At 44.9% G+C, this 20,242-nt stretch overlaps 1 protein-coding gene across 2 annotated transcripts in view; it reads left to right on the plus strand.

The window, feature by feature from the left end:
- The window catches only part of CSTPP1 (centriolar satellite-associated tubulin polyglutamylase complex regulator 1), an 85,634-nt gene extending 65,884 nt beyond the window's left edge, over positions 1 to 19,750 (plus strand). For both annotated transcript variants that reach the window (XM_026093275.2, XM_026093274.2), the window contains 6 exons: positions 4,285 to 4,369; positions 9,905 to 9,990; positions 12,624 to 12,819; positions 14,029 to 14,138; positions 17,553 to 17,616; positions 18,124 to 19,750. In XM_026093275.2, the coding sequence (XP_025949060.1) occupies positions 4,285 to 4,369; positions 9,905 to 9,990; positions 12,624 to 12,819; positions 14,029 to 14,138; positions 17,553 to 17,616; positions 18,124 to 18,304 (722 nt within the window). In that variant the 3' untranslated portion in view covers positions 18,305 to 19,750. The remainder of the gene's footprint in view (positions 1 to 4,284; positions 4,370 to 9,904; positions 9,991 to 12,623; positions 12,820 to 14,028; positions 14,139 to 17,552; positions 17,617 to 18,123) is intronic.
- Positions 19,751 to 20,242: the final 492 nt, after the last annotated feature.

A 20,242-nucleotide genomic window follows, 5' to 3' on the forward strand; every position in this document is an offset into this window, starting at 1 on the left:
CTCCACTATGTCTCTGAAGTGTGTGGAAGAGTCTGCCTTGGGCACTAAATGACAATAAAACCATCATAGGCGGTGGGACCTGGGGGAGAACAGTCCGTATTTTGCTAGCAGCACAGTAGCAGCAGGAATATAGGCTGAGCAGGGGATTGAAGACCAGTACAGCAAAAACTGTGACTGAACAGTTGAAGTGCTTCCTCTGCAACTGTGGCAGTACCATCTATGTTTTCTGTACTTACTCTGTTAAGCCTCCCAGCTCCTTTTTATTGGGCTGCTGTTTTAAAATCACTTTGGAATTTATAGATTAGCCATTTTGCAGTAGAAGGACTGAGTGTTATGTTCAGCTGTATGTGAACATGGTTGACATGCAGATTGCAGTCTGTCTCTCTCCACCCCTGAGCACACGGTATGGTCCAAGTTTGTTCCACTGTGAGAGTACGGTAGAGTGCATATAGCACACTGCCCTGTGCTATGGGGTCAGGTTTAAACTCCCTGTGATTTGCTTCATTTGTTACTGGAACTTGAGATATAGTAATTTGTGGTAGCAACCAAAGTAGCAGTTGTGGATTCCAGTTTTCACTCATTCTGACTGGTACCTTCCTTCTTTTCTTTCTTTCTTCATCATGCATCATTGAACACTATTTATTCAGCTGTGGCCTGGAGACAGGAAGGAGCAATGTGGTCATGCACCAAAACTGCCCTTGTTTATTCCAAGCAGCTCTTGGCAGACAATATGGTGCATGGGCAAATGTAATTTTCTGCATGGTCTTCACTGACCCTGCTGTAGGGAATAGGAAAACAGTCATCACAGCAAACTGTAGACACCTCCTAAGGTCTGCGGTGATCCCCTTCCTGTGTAATAGGTACCCATCCGTAGTCTGAGAAATTGATATGATTTATTGGTCAGACGCCTGGGGTGTCTACGGGCTGAGTTGTGTTATGGTCTAAAAGAGTCTGCCTGCATACTTTGATGACTGATTTGAGGGTGCCCTTTCTCCAGACATAAGAAGTCTTCTTTACAGAAGGAACTTCTTTGCACTTCATCTGTGTGTGCGCTTCCTGTCTAAGCATACCATTTGTTCAAAGACTGAAACTGTAATTAATTCTTCATTCTTACTGAGAATAAGCTTCACCCCCTGATGTGCTGACTGGAGAGACTCTTTGGCAGCATTTCTCAGAGTCCTTTTGAGCGACTCCTGCTTTTGCTGTATGTTGCTTCATATTTCTGCAATAGAGAAGTAAGGATGATGCTGTCACCTGGTACAAAGAGGAAGTAGAAAAAGACAACATAAGTAATTATTAAGTTTTAAAAGTGTCTTAACTCCAGTGAGTGAGAGATCTCTATTTATGCCTCAAAAGTGATGCTTAATTTGGGCCCAGTTACCCTCTTAAGCTGCTTTCATCTAGAACCCTGACAGAAGCTGGTGAACAAAGCCCAAGTTTCTCAGGAAACCTCTTCCTGCTCTTGCTCCTTCAACTTCAGGGGAAGGAAACAGGAGGCTAAGATTCAGAATTCATGAAAAGGGATTTTGCTGCTGAAAATGGACAGATTATCCTCCTAGATACATACTTTTCTGTTCTGAATGCATGAGGGATGCTTTGTACACTGCCGGACACCACACTAGGAAAATCTAAAGGTGTTCAAAGCAGAGCAACTGAAATGACTGAGCTATATAGGGAGGGATTTAGAGGGTAAGATAAACAGATTTACTTTAAATAAATAGATTTAACAGTTAAATAGATTGACTAAGATAGAGCATGCAGACAGGGTTATAGTGACCTGCTGACAAATGAAAAGAAAAAATAATGGAGAGCAAGAGATATAAGGAGGCATAAATAGGAATTTGAAATTAAGCAAAGCAAAAATGAAGTTGAATATTGACTTCCAAATCGTGCCATTCCTTCAGACCAAGGTGTAGAATTTTTAGACAAAGATCATGAGTTTAATAACTAGCATTATTCAAACCTGGATTTAGGAAGTTTTTAAGAGTAACCATTAGAGGCTTATACTATCCTCTTCACTAAGGAGAAAGCATCTGTTTCAGAAGAGCCTTTTTATGCCCAGCACCTCTGGCTTCCTGTACCCTGCTGTTGAGAATGATTTTATGAAGACTACATGTATGTTATATGATAAAATATCTTCTTTAGGAACTTTGGGCCAAAGTCTCTATGGCTGTAAATGAACACTGATCCAATAAAATAGCAGGGAAGAAGATAATTCTCCTTCCTTCACGTTCATTCATGGAGGACAAGTAGTAAGCTGGTGTTAGGCTGGGAGATGGAGTCTTCCAATAACCTCCTTTTGGGGTTACACATATAACTCAGTGGTACTTCGCTTGATGATGTTTATGGAACTGACACATTAGCTGACACTGTAGGAGAAAATCCCACCATTCCACTGAATACCATCATTAACCTGAGCTCCGATTTTTGCAACCGAAGGACCAAATAGTATCTGCAATGGAGAACAGCCTCTGAATTGTGTCATGGTATGAAATGACAATACAAAAAAAGTCGCAGTGCCCTCCATATTCTTCAAGACTACTCACATTTGGAATTTCAGTGTAGTCATAGAAATTAAATTCAGCTTAGCATTCACATTTTGGATAAAAAAGAGATTCCGATGTATTTAGCCCTGCAGTAGAGCAGTTTGCACAAACTCCTGCAATGGTATTGTATTTCTGCATAGACTGGGCCTTCCTTATGTTATAGAGATTTCTAATTGTGGAGTTGGCTTTTTCAGACCAAGCAAAATCTTTCCACTCAACATTCACAATAACCTTTTTGTAGTGTGATACTAAACCTGATCCCATTCCGTGGTGCTTCATGAGGAGATAGAAATTCCCCCTGAGCACAGCACACAGACTCTAGAGATTGTATATAATAGATGTAAAAGAGTCTGATAACTGTGTTTTTCAGCTATTGAGTTTTCTGAACTGAGGAGAAAAATAGATGCTCTCTCCCCTCTTTCGTCCATTTCTCTTGCTAATAATGTAGGTAAAGTCTATAACCTGATTTTGGTGACAGTCTTCCTGCAATGTTTCTTTAGTCAGCATTGAAAATACTGATTTGGCTGGGTTGGGCATTGCGGTGAAATGTTCCTTTGATGCTGCATACCTGCCCCTTAAAACATCTGGGAAATATGTAGTATTTTCCCTTTCTCTTGCTTTTTTGGAACTGGCAGGCTTTGATGAGCTGGGGAGATACGAAGATGTGGCTATCACCTGGGTCAAGGCTGATTATTTGGATGGGCGTTTATGGGCTAAAGAAGGCTACAAGGTGTCTGTAGTAAAAGAACTCACACTGCGTACCTCAGCCCTGGTGCCTGTGCCCTTTGGATTCCCTCCCTGACTGCTGCTTGGCTCCACTTCCTCCCCTGGCTCTTTCTTCCATACTTTGCATTCTTCTGTATATTGAAGTTCTGCAAAATTGCTGCTGTTTGGTGAGTCCTCTCCTTAACTGTAGTCCACAGCCATTTGGACTATGAACATACAATCATGTAGGGCTTTTTGACATCAGTATGTTTCCATCCCCTGAGGATCCCATACGCTTCCCTAAGATTCACCTCTCAGTCGTCTTCTGCTGAACCACAGAGGCCATTCTTGACCAGTCTTTCACAAAGTAGCTCCCTAAAACATGAATCATTTGATTGCCTTTCTTGTGTTTTTTGGATCTTTGTTCTGTGCTTCCTATAATACAGTGACCAGATTTGTACACATTATTCCAAAAGAGACCATCCAGCTGCCTTACTGAATGCCAAAGTAATAACGTCTGTGGTTTATATTCTGTAGCCGTCCATATACAGCCCCAAACCTTGTTTGCCTTTGTTACTGTTGCCAGATGTTCTGTGGATGGATTTCAGGCGTACTGTGGTGAATGTCACCATGCCAGTGAATTTCAGCAAATTTAAGCAGCTTTGAAGTGTTTCCTTTTTCTTGGTGGTTATATGCAAGTTAAACCAAACTGTGTTGTCACTTGAACTCCCCTATTCTGGTTACCTCTTTTCCACCATGAATCACACTACCTGTTACTAGTTTCTCTTCAAAAGGTTTTTCCCTTTATCAGGCCTCTTTCTGATGCTCTGCTTTGCTGGAAACGCCATCTGAACTGCCCAGCTCTGAGGGCCTAGGCAATAGGATAGCAGTTTTATTGTCGTTAAGTACCCAGTTTACTTGAATTGTGTTCCTGACTCATGAAGAGAATAGGAGCTCTTTCCCTAGAGAGCAAGCAAGGGGAGGGAACAACCAGTAAAAGGATGATGATATTCTCACCTGTTTTTTCCTGCAGATTTGCTGACAGCACAGGAATACCACTGCTTGCTGCAGCTGCTCTGCCCTGACTTCCCCATGGAACTCACTCAGAAGGCAGCAAGGTGGGTCCTCATCTACTCTTTTAAGGCAAGATCACTCCTACACACGTGGGCTTAAAAAGTGTATCTGTGGGTAAAGATATGGACAGGGACATTCAGCAATAAAGATTTTTGGGGAAAAGGTACCATAATTTGAGGTTAGAAAAAGGGTGTTTTTCTAGCAATGAGAAAGAGTGTATATTTAAGGTATACAGGGACTGAAATATCAGTGCAGTGTTAAATATATGAAGAATGCTGCTGCTGGCTTTATCTAGGCTCAGAAGGTGAGTCGCATATAAAAGAATATTAGCCAAAATGTTTTCAACTGACATGATTTTAAACTCTGTTTTAAATAATGTTTACAATCTTTATGTGTTCCCTCCCACTCTAGCTTCTTATGGTTTATCACATTTTAAAGGTGCTAACCTCTGAAGCATTGACACAGTGTTTTAAAGTATGTAAGCTAAGAACATTGTGTCACAGGCCACACAAGGTAGCTAATCTGTTTGAAATTTTATTTTAATCTAGACAAGGTCTAAAGCAGATAGATAGCTCAGGGCACTGATGATGTGATATGGAACTTTTTTACTGATAGCGCTTGCTGATTCCAGTCCAGCCCAGATAGTTGATTATTAACCATCTGATAGTGAAAATGTAATAAGATATATGCATCTGTTTGCGGGGGGGAGGTCAGTTTGTATCTCAGTAGGAGTGCACACATACATATTATAATCACAGCAAGATTACTGAATAAATAATCTCATTCCTAGCCATCTCAGCAACAGGGGCACAGAAACTAAGCTTTTTCATAAACCGAGATACTATCTTCGGAAGCAGGGTCTAGGCACATGATCAGGATATTAGCTGCTGCCTGTGTTGTTCCCAGCCTAAACATGAAGTGGTCCTCATTTTTTATTTGTCATTCTGTCGTCTTTCTTCAGTATCAAAGTCCCCAAAGTGAAAATTATATTCAAAAAGGAGAGTGAAAAAGAGAAGTGTTACCATCTGCAAATACTTCCACCCAGTTGATTCTTTGAATTCCTCCCTGGCCCCTATGTGCTGCTATCCCAATTGGACTGCAGTTATGGCTGCGTAGGTTCGATTAAAACTAAAAGTTGAGTGCTGCTTTTCCCTCTTGCTCACCAGTGGGCTTTTTGGCCTCCAATGCCAGACTAAGAAAGAATGCTAACCCTGTAGCAGGAATATATCTGCTGCTTCCTTTCATGGAGGTACAAAAGCACAAGTCCCGTGCGCTGGTGTGTATTTCATAGGGTTCCAGCTGAGCTGAGCAGGAATTTGTGATGGAGTATGAAAGGAGACTTCAACATATCTACACATGTTATGATGTTTGTGTCAAGGAATTCAATACACAAGGCTGTTGTAAACTAGAGGCCCCATTCAGGGGCCTGCTGCACTGTTGTGTGTGTGCCTTAGAGACAGACAAACAGGCTTTGGGAGCAGGTGTTAGAGAGAAATGAGATCTCTGTCTGAGGCACCCAGGCTCAGGTGGGGATGACCTCACTCCTATTTTTGGCTGGCTAGAGATTTACTTGCACATTGCTGTTATTCTGTTACAAACTAATCTGGTTGAGCAATTTAAAAAAAACTTGTCATACTTCTGAAACATCCTTCTCTTTCTTTCCATTTCTTGCTCTCTATCTTTTCCTCTTTCTTGTCCTGTACTGGTACTTACTCTAGTTCCCACTTCCTATTGTCCTCCTTAGTTTCTGCCAGTTAGAAGGGTGAACTCTGTAGGCTGTTTTCCAGCACTAGTTGACTGATTCCTTGCAGAGCACGAGTGTCACATGCAGACCTGATGACACTGCTCCTCCTTCATTCTACGCTCCCCAGACAATTTTGTTGCTAATGTGCTTTGGGAAAGGAAGTGAATAAAGTAGTGGCAGGATCAGCCACAGCCTTCACTGATGTAGCCCGGACCTATGGAATTATTGGCGCTCTTAGGAAGAGAGCTGCCTTAGCTGTAGTCTCAGTGCTGCATGACTGAGATGATCTCACAGCACAGTGTACGCCGCTCATCTAGGAGCTGTTGCTATGCACTGATAACAAACACTGGAAAGGAATAAGACCAGGAAATGTCAGGGCAGAAGAACAGAGGCAACAACAGTATAGGTTTTATTAGCATTACAACTGAAAGCTCCGTTCTTCTGTTCCAGATACCACGTGAATGCACAGGTCATACCCAAAAAAGAATGAGGCTATATGTCTCTGTGAGTTTCCTTGGACATTTTTTTTTTCTCAGGAGGCCTTAGCTACTAGCAGATTGAAGATTTTAATCTTCAGAGTTACTTTTAATCTTCAGAGATACCTTCTGGCTTTCTGAATCTTGCAATTGCTGAAGGACAGACAAGAAAGGGATTTTTCTGGTTTGACACCATCAGGCTCTGTAGCTGAGTGCTAACTTCCCTCATGTAACAGAGACACAAGGAACTCACTGCCTGCATTTGACTGGGTGGAGCTGAGTAGTTCACAGTTCCCGTGCTGCTTTATGTGATATGGGAGCTCATGTTGCACTGATCAATGCTAATGGAAATGGGGCTTGAAAGTGTCTGTACCTGTCTTAGTAAATCAGTGTCTGAGAGTCCAGATCCTGCTGTTTTTTTATATTCCATTTATTTTTGCCTCTGTATATCAGTAAACAAACCAAGTCCCTGGAGAACCATTTGAGCCATCCTGGCCTTAAGGCACATTGTGTCTGTTAGCCTTTAATGGTAGCAGAGAACAATAAAAGTCCTTTCAACTTGCCTGGTCTAGAGTTTGTCCTGGGACTTCCTTTCTAGTCTGGGTTTCTGAGATTTTAGCCGCAATCAGCAGATCCTAAGATTTCCCCATTGGCACAGTAGCAAGGCTTTCCTGCCAGCCAAACCCACTTGAACCCTGAAAGACCACTACACTCTTACCAGAGTCCCTCAAGTATAGGCGTCTTCCTCCAGTCCTTTCCAGAGTTTCTCCTTGATTTTTATTATTCACTGCATGCTGAGTACTAACCTTGTAAATAAGTCTGTGCCCCTCAGGGCTTAAAGCCTAATTCTGACAAGAAAGAATGAATAAAGGATCTCTTGAAATATCAGCTACCTGGTGAACTCCTTTGAGTCCCAGCTTAGACTGTCAGAGTTGGTCCTCAATTTTGGTCTGGTTGCCTGGCTTACAGACTGTTCATGGCTAGAATTCTCCTCTTGCCAGACATTTCACGGAAAAGGTGCAGATAAGTTGCATGTGATGCTCTCCCAGCTTCCCTGGCTGTGCAGTCAGCTGGCAATGTGAGGAAATAGCCAGCTGCAGTCAGTGTCCTCATAAACGATTGTATTGGATTTAAAGATTTCTCAACATCTCTAGAGTGCAGACTCCTGGGCCAAGTGGAGTCAGTAACCCAGCACCAGAGTGCACCTGCTTCTAGTTAGGCACTCCCCTGTCACATACAGGCTGTACAGTCCTCCTTACAGGCTCCCTGCTGCGCTTCTGTAAGGAGGAGAGTGGGACGTGGTGTTTCAGAGCACAGGCATTGACCATAGCTCTAGATTTAACAAGCAAAATGAGTTGACTGTCATGTAGGTGATGTTGTATAGACTCTCCACAAAGCAAATACATAAAAAACTCCTGCACTGTTGTTCTTCTGCTTCTCAAGGATGGAGAAATCTACTGGAAAAAGCTTTGGAGCTTGTGCTTTGAGGGTATCTAGGGGACAGACCATTATTTCAAAGAAGAGAGTGCTGCTTCTCAGTGATGTGGCCCAAAGCATTTCCAGTGCTTAAAGAGTGGCTGGAAATGCCAGTGTCTGAGCAATATTGCCTGAGAGATGAAGATGCTCTGCCTGCCAGCTTCAAAGCCATTTCCTTGATGTGGCCACTGACAATCTCAGTAACATGCTTATTAGTGAAAATTAAGAACTGAAGCTACTGCTTCTTTAGACAGGAGGAGGAGGAGGAGGCGGCTTCTGGAACATAATAAATAAATCAGAAGCACTTTGACATCTTCAAAGGGTTTTGTTTTAAATACTGGCTTTTCTCCTGGGGACCCTCTTAGCCCCAGTCTTTCTTCTTTGAGATAATTAATTCAAGCTGCTCTGCATGCTTGATTTTGCCACAGTGAACAGAACTGGTCTGAGTGGCAGGGAAAGAAGCCTCTTGAAAGATCCTGTAGCTCTTCTAGGTCAGCCTCCCACACAGCTCCCTGGAGCCTTTTCCATGAGACAGAGTAGTGTTTCCCCACCAGTGTCTCTTCACCATTGTTGCTGCAGGAATTAGTGCATGGATTGCACTAGGCCCCATGTTCAAAGGTGCCCTGCTACATGACCCGTACTTTGGCTATAATGAACTGGTAATCCTTCTCATATGACCGGATATGCCAGATATTGACTATATAGGGTCAGAAGGCCTGCTCTGCTTAAAGCTGCTTGGTGGTCTATAAAAAAGACAGACCTGAGAGGTGGTACCAAATCGTGAGTCCTTTAGTATTCTCTAAAGATTTTGTTCTCTCCTATCAAATCTGAGTGTTTCCTTTTGTTTTGCTGTTTGAGCTCTCCTTGATCAGAAGTTGCCCACTTCAGAGACTGAACTTTTCATCCTTATATAGTAGCAATGACCAGAGTCACTGTGATCATTGTCACTTTAATGAAAACTTTTGCCCTAACTAAGTTTTGAAATGCAGAGTTTTCTCCTGAAAGGAGGGGATGGACTTCGCTATCACTTCTGCTTCATCTTTATGGCCTTTGGTTGATATGTTATGTATTCATGAAGTGTGCTTCAAAATAGGGGTGCATATAGATGTACCTAGGGCTTAACAGAGAGAATGAAGACATTGCTTCTCTCTGGTCTGAGAAGTTTTCAGTCTCCATGAAATTTGATTTGAGCTGATAATATCTACAAAGAGACTAGTTTATTCATCAGAAATGGAGGATAGCACATTCACATGTGCAGTGTGTAGTTAGGAAGGTGCTTGTTGGTGCAAAAGATATATCATGTTGTTTCCTCTTTAATCAAGTGGAGTTTGTTTGACCTTAGATTGGGAGTTAATAACTACTCTCATTCCCATGAATTTGAAAATAGCCCAATTTGCTGAACTGTGTCATACAGAGGAATGGCATAATTCTTCTGCTTACACCAGTTTCGTACTATTTTAACTGTCTTGTTTGTAGGACAGTTCCTCTTTATATTGCCAGTTGAATCAGCCTTGCAATGTTTTGAACCTGTGTGTTTGCTCGTGTTCATTCCATTAGGTCCACTGGGCTTTGAATACTTGACATACATCTTGCTATATTCACACCATAGCTGAAGTGTGTGACAGCACTGACATTCAGGATCTCCTTGTGACTGCAACTTCTCAAGCTGCTTTCGTTTGTTATCAGGATGTCCACATCCACACCGATGCTTGTGTTCCCATTCCTCTGTGCTAATCTCTTCCACTGCGCCCAGTAGCTCATAGACCTCAGTAGTACATAGTTCCCTAGCAGCACTTTCTCTAGAGCTGGAATTTCTGGTTGCAGACCAGTCTGGTTGCAGTCCTTGTGTAGCTGCTAAACTGTTTATCTCATCTTATTCCTAGGATTGTGCTGATGGATGATGCTATGGATTGCCTGATGTCTTTTTCTGACTTCCTCTTTGCCTTCCAGATCCAATTCTGCTACTCAGGTAAATGCTGGGAAGCTGCTGACTTCACCCACTGCCGTTACTGTCCCATGTTACAGCCTCATAGCTTCCCTATCCCTGCACTTTTTTGAAACTGATAAGGAGATGTTTTTTCACATATATATGTGGATATATGTAGATAATGGAACCCACTGACACAAGATATCACTGAAGTCAAGAGCTTAGCAGGCTTCATAAGGAGGTTCCAGATTGCTGTGAATAACAAGATATCTGTAATTGTTATGGATTCTGCACATATATATTTTGGAGAGCCTTGAAACATAAATCTCCAGCTTTATCTAGCGTATGTCAGCACCTAACGATTACTTTTACTAGGAACAACCTTTTCCATAACTCCTTAATACAGAGCGTCTGTCTTTGAAGTATTGGCACCTGCTAGAGGCAGGATAAGAACAGCCCAGTGCAAACCTTGCCCACTGTTCTGTCCCCAACACAGACCAGGAGCTGGTGCCTAGAGAGGAGGAGGAGCTTGGCAAATGTACACAGTACTTCCCCCTAATACTCTCCCAACCACTAGCTGTTTTCAGCTCAAAGAGTTTCTGAACTAAGTATAGTTTCTATGGATTTAGGAATCCTTAGTGGATTTCTCTACTGTGGACTTGCCCAGCCGCTCATTGAAATCAAATAAACTTTTAACTTCCACAGCACTTTTTGGCAAAGAGTTGCACAGATCTGCCACCTGTCCCACAAAGAACCACTTCTCTTGTTGGATTTGATTGCCCCTAGTTGGAAGGGAAAGTGAACAGTTAATCCCTATCTACCCTTTTCATATTGTTTGTGTTTTATCATATTCTACTCCCCCCAGTTGTTTGAATTTTAACTAGATGGGGTACTTTTAAAATTCTTGACAGGAAAAGTACAAATGAAATAATGTTAGCTTGTGGGTGTATATGTATATACACAGATATACGTCTGTAAAAGTCCCAGGTATTTTTAAACTAAAGTGCAAGAAAGAAGGGGAGAAAGATGATCATTAAGGTGCTTGTTCTGTATATGTAAATTGCATTAAAAGAAGCTGGCCTGTTTGTCATAGCTCTCCAAAGATTTGGCTGAGGAAAGGCACCATTTGATTCAGGCAGCAGCTTAAGTGGGGAAGAAGAGGGAAGCATTTCCCCTGGAAAGCTGAATGAGCGGAGCTGGGCCACCTCCCCCAACAGTAATGGCTGTTTAAGTCCTATTAGAGATAGATATGATCCCAAGCATCAGGAATTGCTGGGGTCTCACTTAACTAGTCTCCCTGCACAGCATACTTCCCAAGGCAACATAAGCTCATGGACTTCTGTCCACTCACACTGATAGCTCCCTCTGATGGACATAGCTCACAGTTGGCCTCTATCAGGCAGCAGGGGCCAGATCTAGGATACTGGGAAACGCTGGGTAGAAGCTGTGTTGGAGCATAGCCTGTGGTTAGAGAGTAGACTTGGGTGGCCTGCTGATCTGATCCAACCTGTCAGTTCCCATCTTTCTAGCAGTTAGAGTCAGCCACTATCCCTAATACAAACATCTCTTTCTCAGTACTTCTCTGTATACACTTCCCCTGTAACTGCCCTGTACATATCTTAACATTATCCTTGACAAGTCATCAAAGAAAAACAGTTCAGAATAGTGGGTTTGGTTTGGGCAGAACAAGGCTTGCAATACCCTAAGCTGGGGACAGAAAATGTGTTTGGAAAGTTTTTCTCTGATATAACAAATATTTCCACTGAGCTACAGAACCTCAGCACAGCCTCAGGGCCCACAGACATCCCTCCTTTTCTCTCCACCCACCTCACGAACATCAGCATACTTCCATTCACCTGAGACATCTATGCCACTGAACTCCACACAAATCCACCCTTGTGCACACACGCTCAAATATCCCAACCCAGTCGCTCTCACCAGGCACAGAGCACACACACAGCCTGTCATACGCTCTCCCACCAACCCACACACATGCAAACCACTCCAAGCGGAATCTAGATTTGTAAACTGCTGACCACATCCATAAACAAACTTGTTTAAAATTAGACTCTTGCAGTAAACAGTGGGTAGTGTGAGGAGCCTGGGGAGAGGCTTTCTGCCAACTCTAGCCCTGCCCTGCCCTGGCCCTTCCTTTAGATCCCATGTTATATTTACTTTGGAGCAGCACAGAGACAAGCTAGGGTACAGCCTCGAGCCCTGACTAACTTCCTCCCTTTGTTCCTCTTTCAGTTCCATATATTTTGTTCCTAACTTGGATGAGTTCTCAGTCAGTAGCAGTAGATGGAGAAGGAAGACTTTTGAGACTTTGCAGTTTAGTTTTGTGCTTGACATTAGCTTTCACACTCCACTCTTTTATCCATGTGCTAGCTTCTGTTCACTTTAGACGGAGCTCACCAGAGTTAGTGGTTTCTCATAATCATCCTGTTAGGAAAGCCAGCAGCTTACATGGAGATGTCTGTTTGTAGCACATGTGCTTGCATAATATCTGATCTGAATTTATAGGATGCCTTAGTGTTGTGCTTACATTCATTTCCTCTTGGCCTTATATACAACACAGAACAGGACATGACAGTTTAATCCCAGGTCTGGTAGGTCAGGAGTATTCTTCACTGGTATTACAGCCTTAAGTTGTAAGTCACTTTCTGGTTTTTCAGAGTTCCTGGAAAGTGTGGCCGCCATTTATCAAGACCTATTGGCTGGTAAGAGTCCAAACACTGTGATTGTGCCAACATCATCCTCTGGGCAACATCGGCAGCGTCAGCCGCCGAATGACTGCAGTCCACTTGATGGGGTAGAGGCATCTCTCTTCTATCAGTGCCTAGAGTCCTTGTGTGACAGATCAAAATACAGGTACGAATGGGCTCAAAAACACAGTTTTGAAGTCTGTGCCTTTGTAGACTCTTTGTCAGGTTGGAGCTATGAAGAGGTACAGGACTTTGAACAAGCTGTGACTCCCATGTAGATCTCATTGCAGAAGTGTGAAGGAAGAGATCATAGCATAACAGCAGACCCTACTGTTATAATCTGGACAGATACATTCTTCATAGATTTTTGCAGGTAGCAAGCAGCTGCCATGCTAGGTCATGGGCTAAATCCACAAAAAGACTCAACACACAAGTCCCACCTGATTCCTGCTTTAGGTGCCTGAATCCAAGTTTGTGATCCACAGAACCATTTTTGAACCGCTGTACACATCTCAGCCTGTAGATGCCAGGTTTTTTGGTTGTTTTAAATATCAAAAGCTCCGGAAAGAATGTTGTGAGCACATCTGATGATAGGTCAGGCTCTACACAGCACTGTGGGGAGAGCCATTCCCAGTCCTTCATCCAGTAGCTCAATCCTCAGCCAGGCTTTGGTAACCACCTTTGCCTGAGGGATCACCAGCCCACACCCAGGTCTCCCAGGAGTGCTCCAGCCACTAGGCCATGGACTATTCAGCACTTTCATTTCCTCTTAATGAGGCATTTCCATTTTGCATGAAATCCTTTAAAAGAGTTTTAGACAGGAGCAAGAATCAGTATGATGATGTTGCCTAGAAGTCAGGGAAAGAGGTAAGGGTGAGCATAGAAGAAGGGGACATGTCATTAGGCATTATAGTCCCTGCTTAACTATGATTTATGATGTACTTAGTCTGTCATTGGAGAAGGTTTTCCTGCCCCTTGGATAACTATCGCTGATAAAAGGGTGATAACAACAGTACCCTCATTAAGTTTTGTTGTCTTCTAAAGAAAGGACTTCCCACTTGGTTTTTGGAAGAATATGCTAATAGTTGGGGTGCGTATGCCTCTGTGTGGACCCAGGCTTCTCTTTCTGTCCTTGGAATGGAGGAAGGTAAGACAGCTCTTAGGGACACACTCCAGTTCTAAAGTCTTGTTTAGCAAACTAGGAGCAGATACAAAGCTAAATAAGCATGCTGGTAGCTGTCTTAAACTGAGTAGGGCCAGCCTGACTGTGCTATAAGAAGAGGTAAATGGGCTTATTTCTCCAGTTTGGGCTGGGTCTTGAAAAAAAGTTTATAATTTACAAGACAAGATGACCTCTTTGTCCCTCTTTTCCTAGCTGCCCACCTTCTGCTCTTGTGAAGGAAATGCTGAGTAGTGCACAGAGGCTTACCTTCTATGGATTCCTTATGGCACTTGCAAAACATCAGGGGATCAACAGAGCCCTAGGTAAGACTCCTATGAGTGGTAGGGCTCTAGATTTTCAGTCATTCTGTGTTTCTGTGCTCTAGATTTTACATTGTCAGGAAGAGAGTGAGGGAAAGTTTTTCATCTTTTTGGTGATGGATGAAACTTCAAAGACATAATGATGCACCTTAGTGTCTGCTTGAATTTGTGGAGCTTCTTGAACAATAAAACAGATACGAAATGCTGCCCTAAGATAGTAATATTCTAACTCTTGAATAGCTGATAGCACTTTAGCAGAAATATCTTTTTAATGTGTTTGGCTATTAAAGTTGGACAGGGATGGTCAGGAAACAAGTAAGGTGGCTGACTGCTTTCAGAAACTTCTCTAGATAGCAGCTGAATTGAAGTCTCATCCTGTGTTTTACCTCTTCATTCTCCCACAAATTTTAAGCGACCATTCTCATTGCCAACAAAAAAAAGGAGGAGGAAATGTGCACCTACAGCAAAAATCTCTGCTGCCTCCTTGTCTCAAAGAATCAAACTAAGCCCAGTCTTTCCCACCTGTTCCTCATCATCCCCCAAGGCAGTTTGATGTTGCCAGTATATTAATCTATGGCCTACTGAAAATCTGGTGGTACCATAAAACACAAACTGCTACAAAATTTTGTACCAAACTGCTGTGGAAACCAGAGGGATTACCAAGTGGCATCTCACTGTTCATTTCCATGTTGTGCTGGCCAACATTGTTCTAAAGCAGAGGAATGAAGCATTGAATTGGCAAGGGACAGTACATAATCCATACATATTTCAGATTCGTAATTCCATGTTGCCCCTGTATGCCTTGCTTGTGCTCCTCTTCCCCTGCTTGCAGAGGGGAACAGAGATGGCTCTTTACATTTGACAAGGTTGTATCCAGGAGGAATGTTTAATGCATGGAGGCCCAAACACTCAGCTTCACTTATCTTCACCCAGAAAGTCACCTGGCCAATATGGGTAGGCTTTCTGTCTGTCTCTCTTCTGCTTCAGGCCTGACTGTGTGCCAGCCCCATATTTCAAAGACAAGCCACAGTGAAAAGAAGGTGTACCTTGTGTGAGGGCTTGTTCCTTGGCACATGTGTGTGTCATAGTAGAGTAAAAGCATCCCCTTCCTGGCTGAGCCCCTTCTTCCAGAAACCATTTGAGTTGCTAGTGCTCCTCTGGGGCAGGGCTGCTTATCCAACAACACAGAGATTATGTATCAAAGGTGCATGAATACAACTCTGCAATCCCCCTCTGCAAACACGTTTAAGCAGCAGTGTATTCACTGGGGAAGGCAATGCCTCGCTTGCACCAAAGTCTTTTTTTCCTTTGCCCTACAAAATCCACTTCCAATCAAGTGCAAAGAAAACAGATGGGCAGAAAAAAACCTGCCCACAGCTTCCATTGTGCCATCTACAAAATGTGCAGGTTTTTTTTTCCACTATCATGGGCTGTCCCCTGGCCCTCTGCCAACCTCCTGCCGAGGCTGCTCACAGAGGAGGGGCAGCAGCCACAAGTCTGACAGGTGCTAGTGTCTTGGCAAGGAGAGGAAGATTTTTATCCTGGTGTCTTTTAATCTATTCTGAAGGGTGATTTCAATAGTCTGCAGTCTATAGAGGATCACAGGCTCCCCAAAGCACTTCCGCAAGGGCACTCTAAGGCAAAGGAGTGTTCACGCAGGGTGCCTGCCTTCTCTCTGGTCTCTGTGGAGCCTCACAAAGCCAGCAGTCCCCCTGTAGAGGAACAGAGGTGGGGATTAAAGCGGCTCATTCTGGCTAGGGCAGCCCTGATGAGTTTGTCAGGCAAATTGGAATCTGCAGCCTAGCTGCAGTGTTAGTGTTGATTCATGAATTCTTTAAGTGTTATTTACTGGCTCTCCCAACTAATGCATGTGCTCCAGAGACCTCACTGTACGTTCTGCAAATGCAGAAACAAGTTAAGCTTTAGCTGTGTATTGTTTTAATTGAGACCATGAGAGGAAGCAGGCTGGTGCACTTCACTGGACCCCCTGACACTCTATGTCGCAGTGCCAAGCTTTGCTGTTCATTTGCTGGATGGGAAGACCAGAACTGGAAGAAGTGGGGGAGTCAGTTTTCTGCAATGGTTCTAGTTTGTTAGGTACTCATGGCTACATTTTTGATGACCTCTGCCAGCCTGCCTGTGTGAGGGAGGTGGCTCTCCAGCCCCTCCTTCAGGAGCAAGATACCAGGGCCAGAAACCAGATTTGTGTCCCCACATAGCAGTATAAAGCACTTTCCCAACCATACCGACTCTGGCACCTAGGTCTCCTGAAAAAAACAAAAGCATTCTCCACTATGATGTTGGTACCGATTAACAAGTATATTTTCCCTGGTGGTGTGCAGTGGCACTATCCAAGTTGAGGAAGGCAATTGCTGTCATCTCTGTACTGACTGATGAGACTCTCCCATGACCCCTGTGCAAGCTGGAGTCTGTTACAGTTTGGAAGGAGGTGTTTCCTAAGAGCCCCATCTTCCTTTCTGGGCTCTCCCTGAGGTGCCAGTGTCCTGAGATGTCACTGCCCCTGCCAGAGAATGGCAGTGATGATCAACCAGCTGTCTCAGGCCTGAAGTATACCCATGTCCTTCATCCCGTATAGGGTATCTGCTCTGGCAAATACGAAAAGGAGCATGCTGGCCTTATGCTGAGAAAGGTGGTACACGATTACTGACCTTACTTTCTCTCACCCTGACAGCAGGCAGCACTGGAGCATAGCCCACCCCCACTTACTCCTATTAACCTAATGTGCAGGCTCAGGCCTCACTTTCTTGAATTCCAGTAATCTTATATCCATGAAGTGTTTTGATTCCCAAGCTCAGTGCAATAGAAAGACAGGTGGTACAGAAATATATGTCTCCCTGGGTGAGTGTTTGCTCCCATTTTCCCAGGTCTCTGCTGGACATATTTGACATTTATTTGTACGTAAGTAGACTGTGCTCCAGGTGGTGGCATGCACAACATATGTACTGCTGATAGGATCTGGGAACGCTGGCCACATCAGGCAATTAGCAGGGGCCTGAAGTTGATACACTATCTCCCTGTGACACTTCTACTGTGTACTTACTTTCTATTTACCTGTGTACTCAGTTGTTTGGTATAGTGAAAGGAAACTCCCAGCCCTTTGGGCTCTTCAAATTCTCCAAGAGGTGAGACTACTGAGAGAGCCTCCCATTTAATCTAAGCTCAGCTGTGTCAGGGAAGAGCCTGCATGAAGAGCACAGAATCTGGTCCATCATTCTTTGCCTGACCATGACCCTCAATACTCAATGTCCAGTTCGCTAACAGGTATGAGCAAGGGTCACCTCTGTCTTGCAGGTCAGACTTTGGAGGCTGGTATGACTTGAGCACTTTTCTTTATGAAGACTGACCCTGAAAAGCCTAATGCTGCTCTGATGATACGTTCCTTTCTGTTTTTTCCAGGGGCTCTGCCAGATAAAGGAGACCTGTTTCTGGACCCTGCCATGGATCAGGAACTTGAGAAATTGTAAGTGGAGTTGCCTAGAGTAGGAAGTAAAGTGACAGATTAAGGGTAGCTTGTTAGGGAAGGCTTAGTTATTGTCCCTGTTCCTCTGCTCAACCATAGAGGAGCAAGCAGAGCAGTATGGGCAGAGGACCTCTTTGGGGTGTCTTGGCAGAGCTAATAAAATCCTAGGAAAAGGCTTCAGAAGCAGAGGGACAAAATCTGCCTCAAAGAGGGATCTACAGGCAGCAGGAGAGTCTCTAATGAACAGGGAGATTATGTTTGGATGGGTGAAAACTAGGAGTGTTGGAAGACACGGGCTCAGCCCAGAACAAAGATCTGTTGTAATGGGAAGAAAGATTCAGAGAGTCTGCCAGGTGGCAGTGCAAGGTGTTCGCCGTCTTTGCATGAACATCTCTATCTCTGTGTCAGTTGTGAAAGAATCCTCATCTCTGGTTCACTCCAAAACTGTTATGGTGAAAGCTGGAGATAGCAAGCCGGGCTGCCCAGCATTTCTCTTTTCTTTTTCAGGGTAGCTCAAGTATCAGGGCTTTCCATCTCTGCTCCCACCAGCTCCAGTGGCGATGCAGCTAATTTGCCTGTCCGTAACTTGCCCAGGATTAGCTCTCCCTGGAAGCCTCTCCACCATCGCCGAAAAATGGATGCTGAGAGTGAAGGCTCCAATGAAGAGACAGACTCCTCTGAAAATTGAAGGCTGTGAGGGTCGGCACCGTTCCCATCGTGGGTTTCTCCAGAACTCCCTGGAGGAACAGCACCTCCTCCCAGGCATCTGGTCTGACAGTGGGTTCTGTCCACATCTCCAGTGCATGCGCAGCTGTGCCATTCCCCACTGCTTGGGCCACCAGTCTCTTTCCAGGAAGAACGCTGTCAATCTCCTAGCTCCAAATTCGTGAATAGCTCCTCTGCAGAAGCCATTTACAGCTGCAGAGTTATGCTACCCTCTGCTGGCAAGTAAGACAAAACCAGTAGATGCCAGGTCTGCCTCTACTTGGAAAACAGTACGGTATTCTCTCACCAGGGCGCTCTCTCATACGGTTCAGCAGATGCTGGAGCAGTGGGAACGCTAGTGCAGGCTGGTTGTCAGTGTTTTGTTGTGTAGCTGTGTTCAGACTTGGCCTAGACAACAGAGTGGTTAAATTGCCAGCGGCTGCTCTGCACTCTTGCTCTGTTACAGTTATTCCCAGTAAAGCTGCACCTGCATATGATCAAAGCTAGAGAAATCCCTGAAGTTCCTAGAAAAGAAGGGCTTAGGTAGCACCCTGCCACCCGTCTTTACTTCCTCCTCCATGTGTCCAAAGTATTGCTGAAGCAAATAGAGCAAATAAGCTAGATTTCAGTTAAGTAGTACTTGATGGTAGTACGTGTCTGGCACCTCCACTGTACTGAGGTCCCTTCTGTGAGGCCTTCCTTGGATCCCCTCTGCCTCAAAACACCATAATAAGCCCCCCCCCCCCCCCCAAAAAAAAAAATGCTTGGTGAAAGCAAGGTTTGGAGCTGTAGCTGTAGGTGGAGGAGAAGGACAGAAGGTGTTTAAATTGCTTGGCCCCAGGTGGTGTAGCCTGGAAACATAGTGTCTGGTGTGGTTTAGTGGGCACGAGGGGAGAAGGAAGCAGCTATCAAAAGAATCCCAGTTTTTGGGTTTTTTTTCATAAATGCTGGCATTGCTGTATCATCACAGTGTAGCCCTTACAACTGCCAGAAGAAGTACCTTCTCCTGGCATTGACTCTGCAGTCTGGCCTCCGCAGCCCTGAACACTTTGGCTAGTAGAGGTGTGCCCTGGGTCACAGCTTGTACAGGCCCTTTATTCCCTGAGCTAATTCATTTTTCTTTGGATTCTGGGGGAGCCTCCTTGCTCCTCCCTTTCATAAAGAGCTGCGCAGCATGGGCTCCTGGGCACCGTTCACCAACGGCTTAGAGCTGTCCTAAACCAGAGTGGATTTAGCCCCAATGAAACTATTTTAAGATAATCCCGTAAGTACTGGTGAATCTGCTCCGCTGCCCCAGTCACAGAAATGGTGGGAGGTGTTATTTATTATAACTTATTTTATTTATTAACATGCCCTTTCGCTGTTCTTTCTGTCCCACCCATCTGTGAGCGACTGCAAGGACCAGCAATAAAGCACGCCGCGCAAGGCACCCGCCGAGCCCGCGCTCTTCCGCGCCGCCCTGCCCTGCCCTGCCCGACCCCCCCGCGGCTGCTCCGGGGGCGGAGGCTCCCCGTCCCGGGGCCGCCGCCGCGCTCGCCCCGCCCGCACCGTGGTACCGCCGCCGCCCCGGCTCCCGCGCACGCGCAGACCGCGGCCGGCGCAGAGGCGCCTGGCGCCCCGCCCCGCCCCGCCGAGGAGCGGCGCGGCGGCGGCACTCCCGTGTCGCCGACACGAGCGAGCAGCAGCGAACTGGGGCAAAAATCAGCCTTCGCCCCCATCGCCGCCCCGCCCAAAGGCTCAGCTGCCGTGAGGTTCCTACGGCATCAACCAGCCCCCGGCGGGAATCTCGGCACAGCGCGAGCTGGGGGAGGGCATGAGCCTGGCTCAGACGCGGTGCAAGCCAGCTATGAGGTGGGGGCCTGGCCCTGGACCGAGGTTTGCTGGCTACGTGGCTCTGTAATATGGTTGAGCAGTAAAACAA

Source organism: Dromaius novaehollandiae, chromosome 5 (assembly GCF_036370855.1).
Source record: "Dromaius novaehollandiae isolate bDroNov1 chromosome 5, bDroNov1.hap1, whole genome shotgun sequence".
Classification (NCBI taxonomy): Eukaryota; Metazoa; Chordata; class Aves; order Casuariiformes; family Dromaiidae; genus Dromaius; species Dromaius novaehollandiae.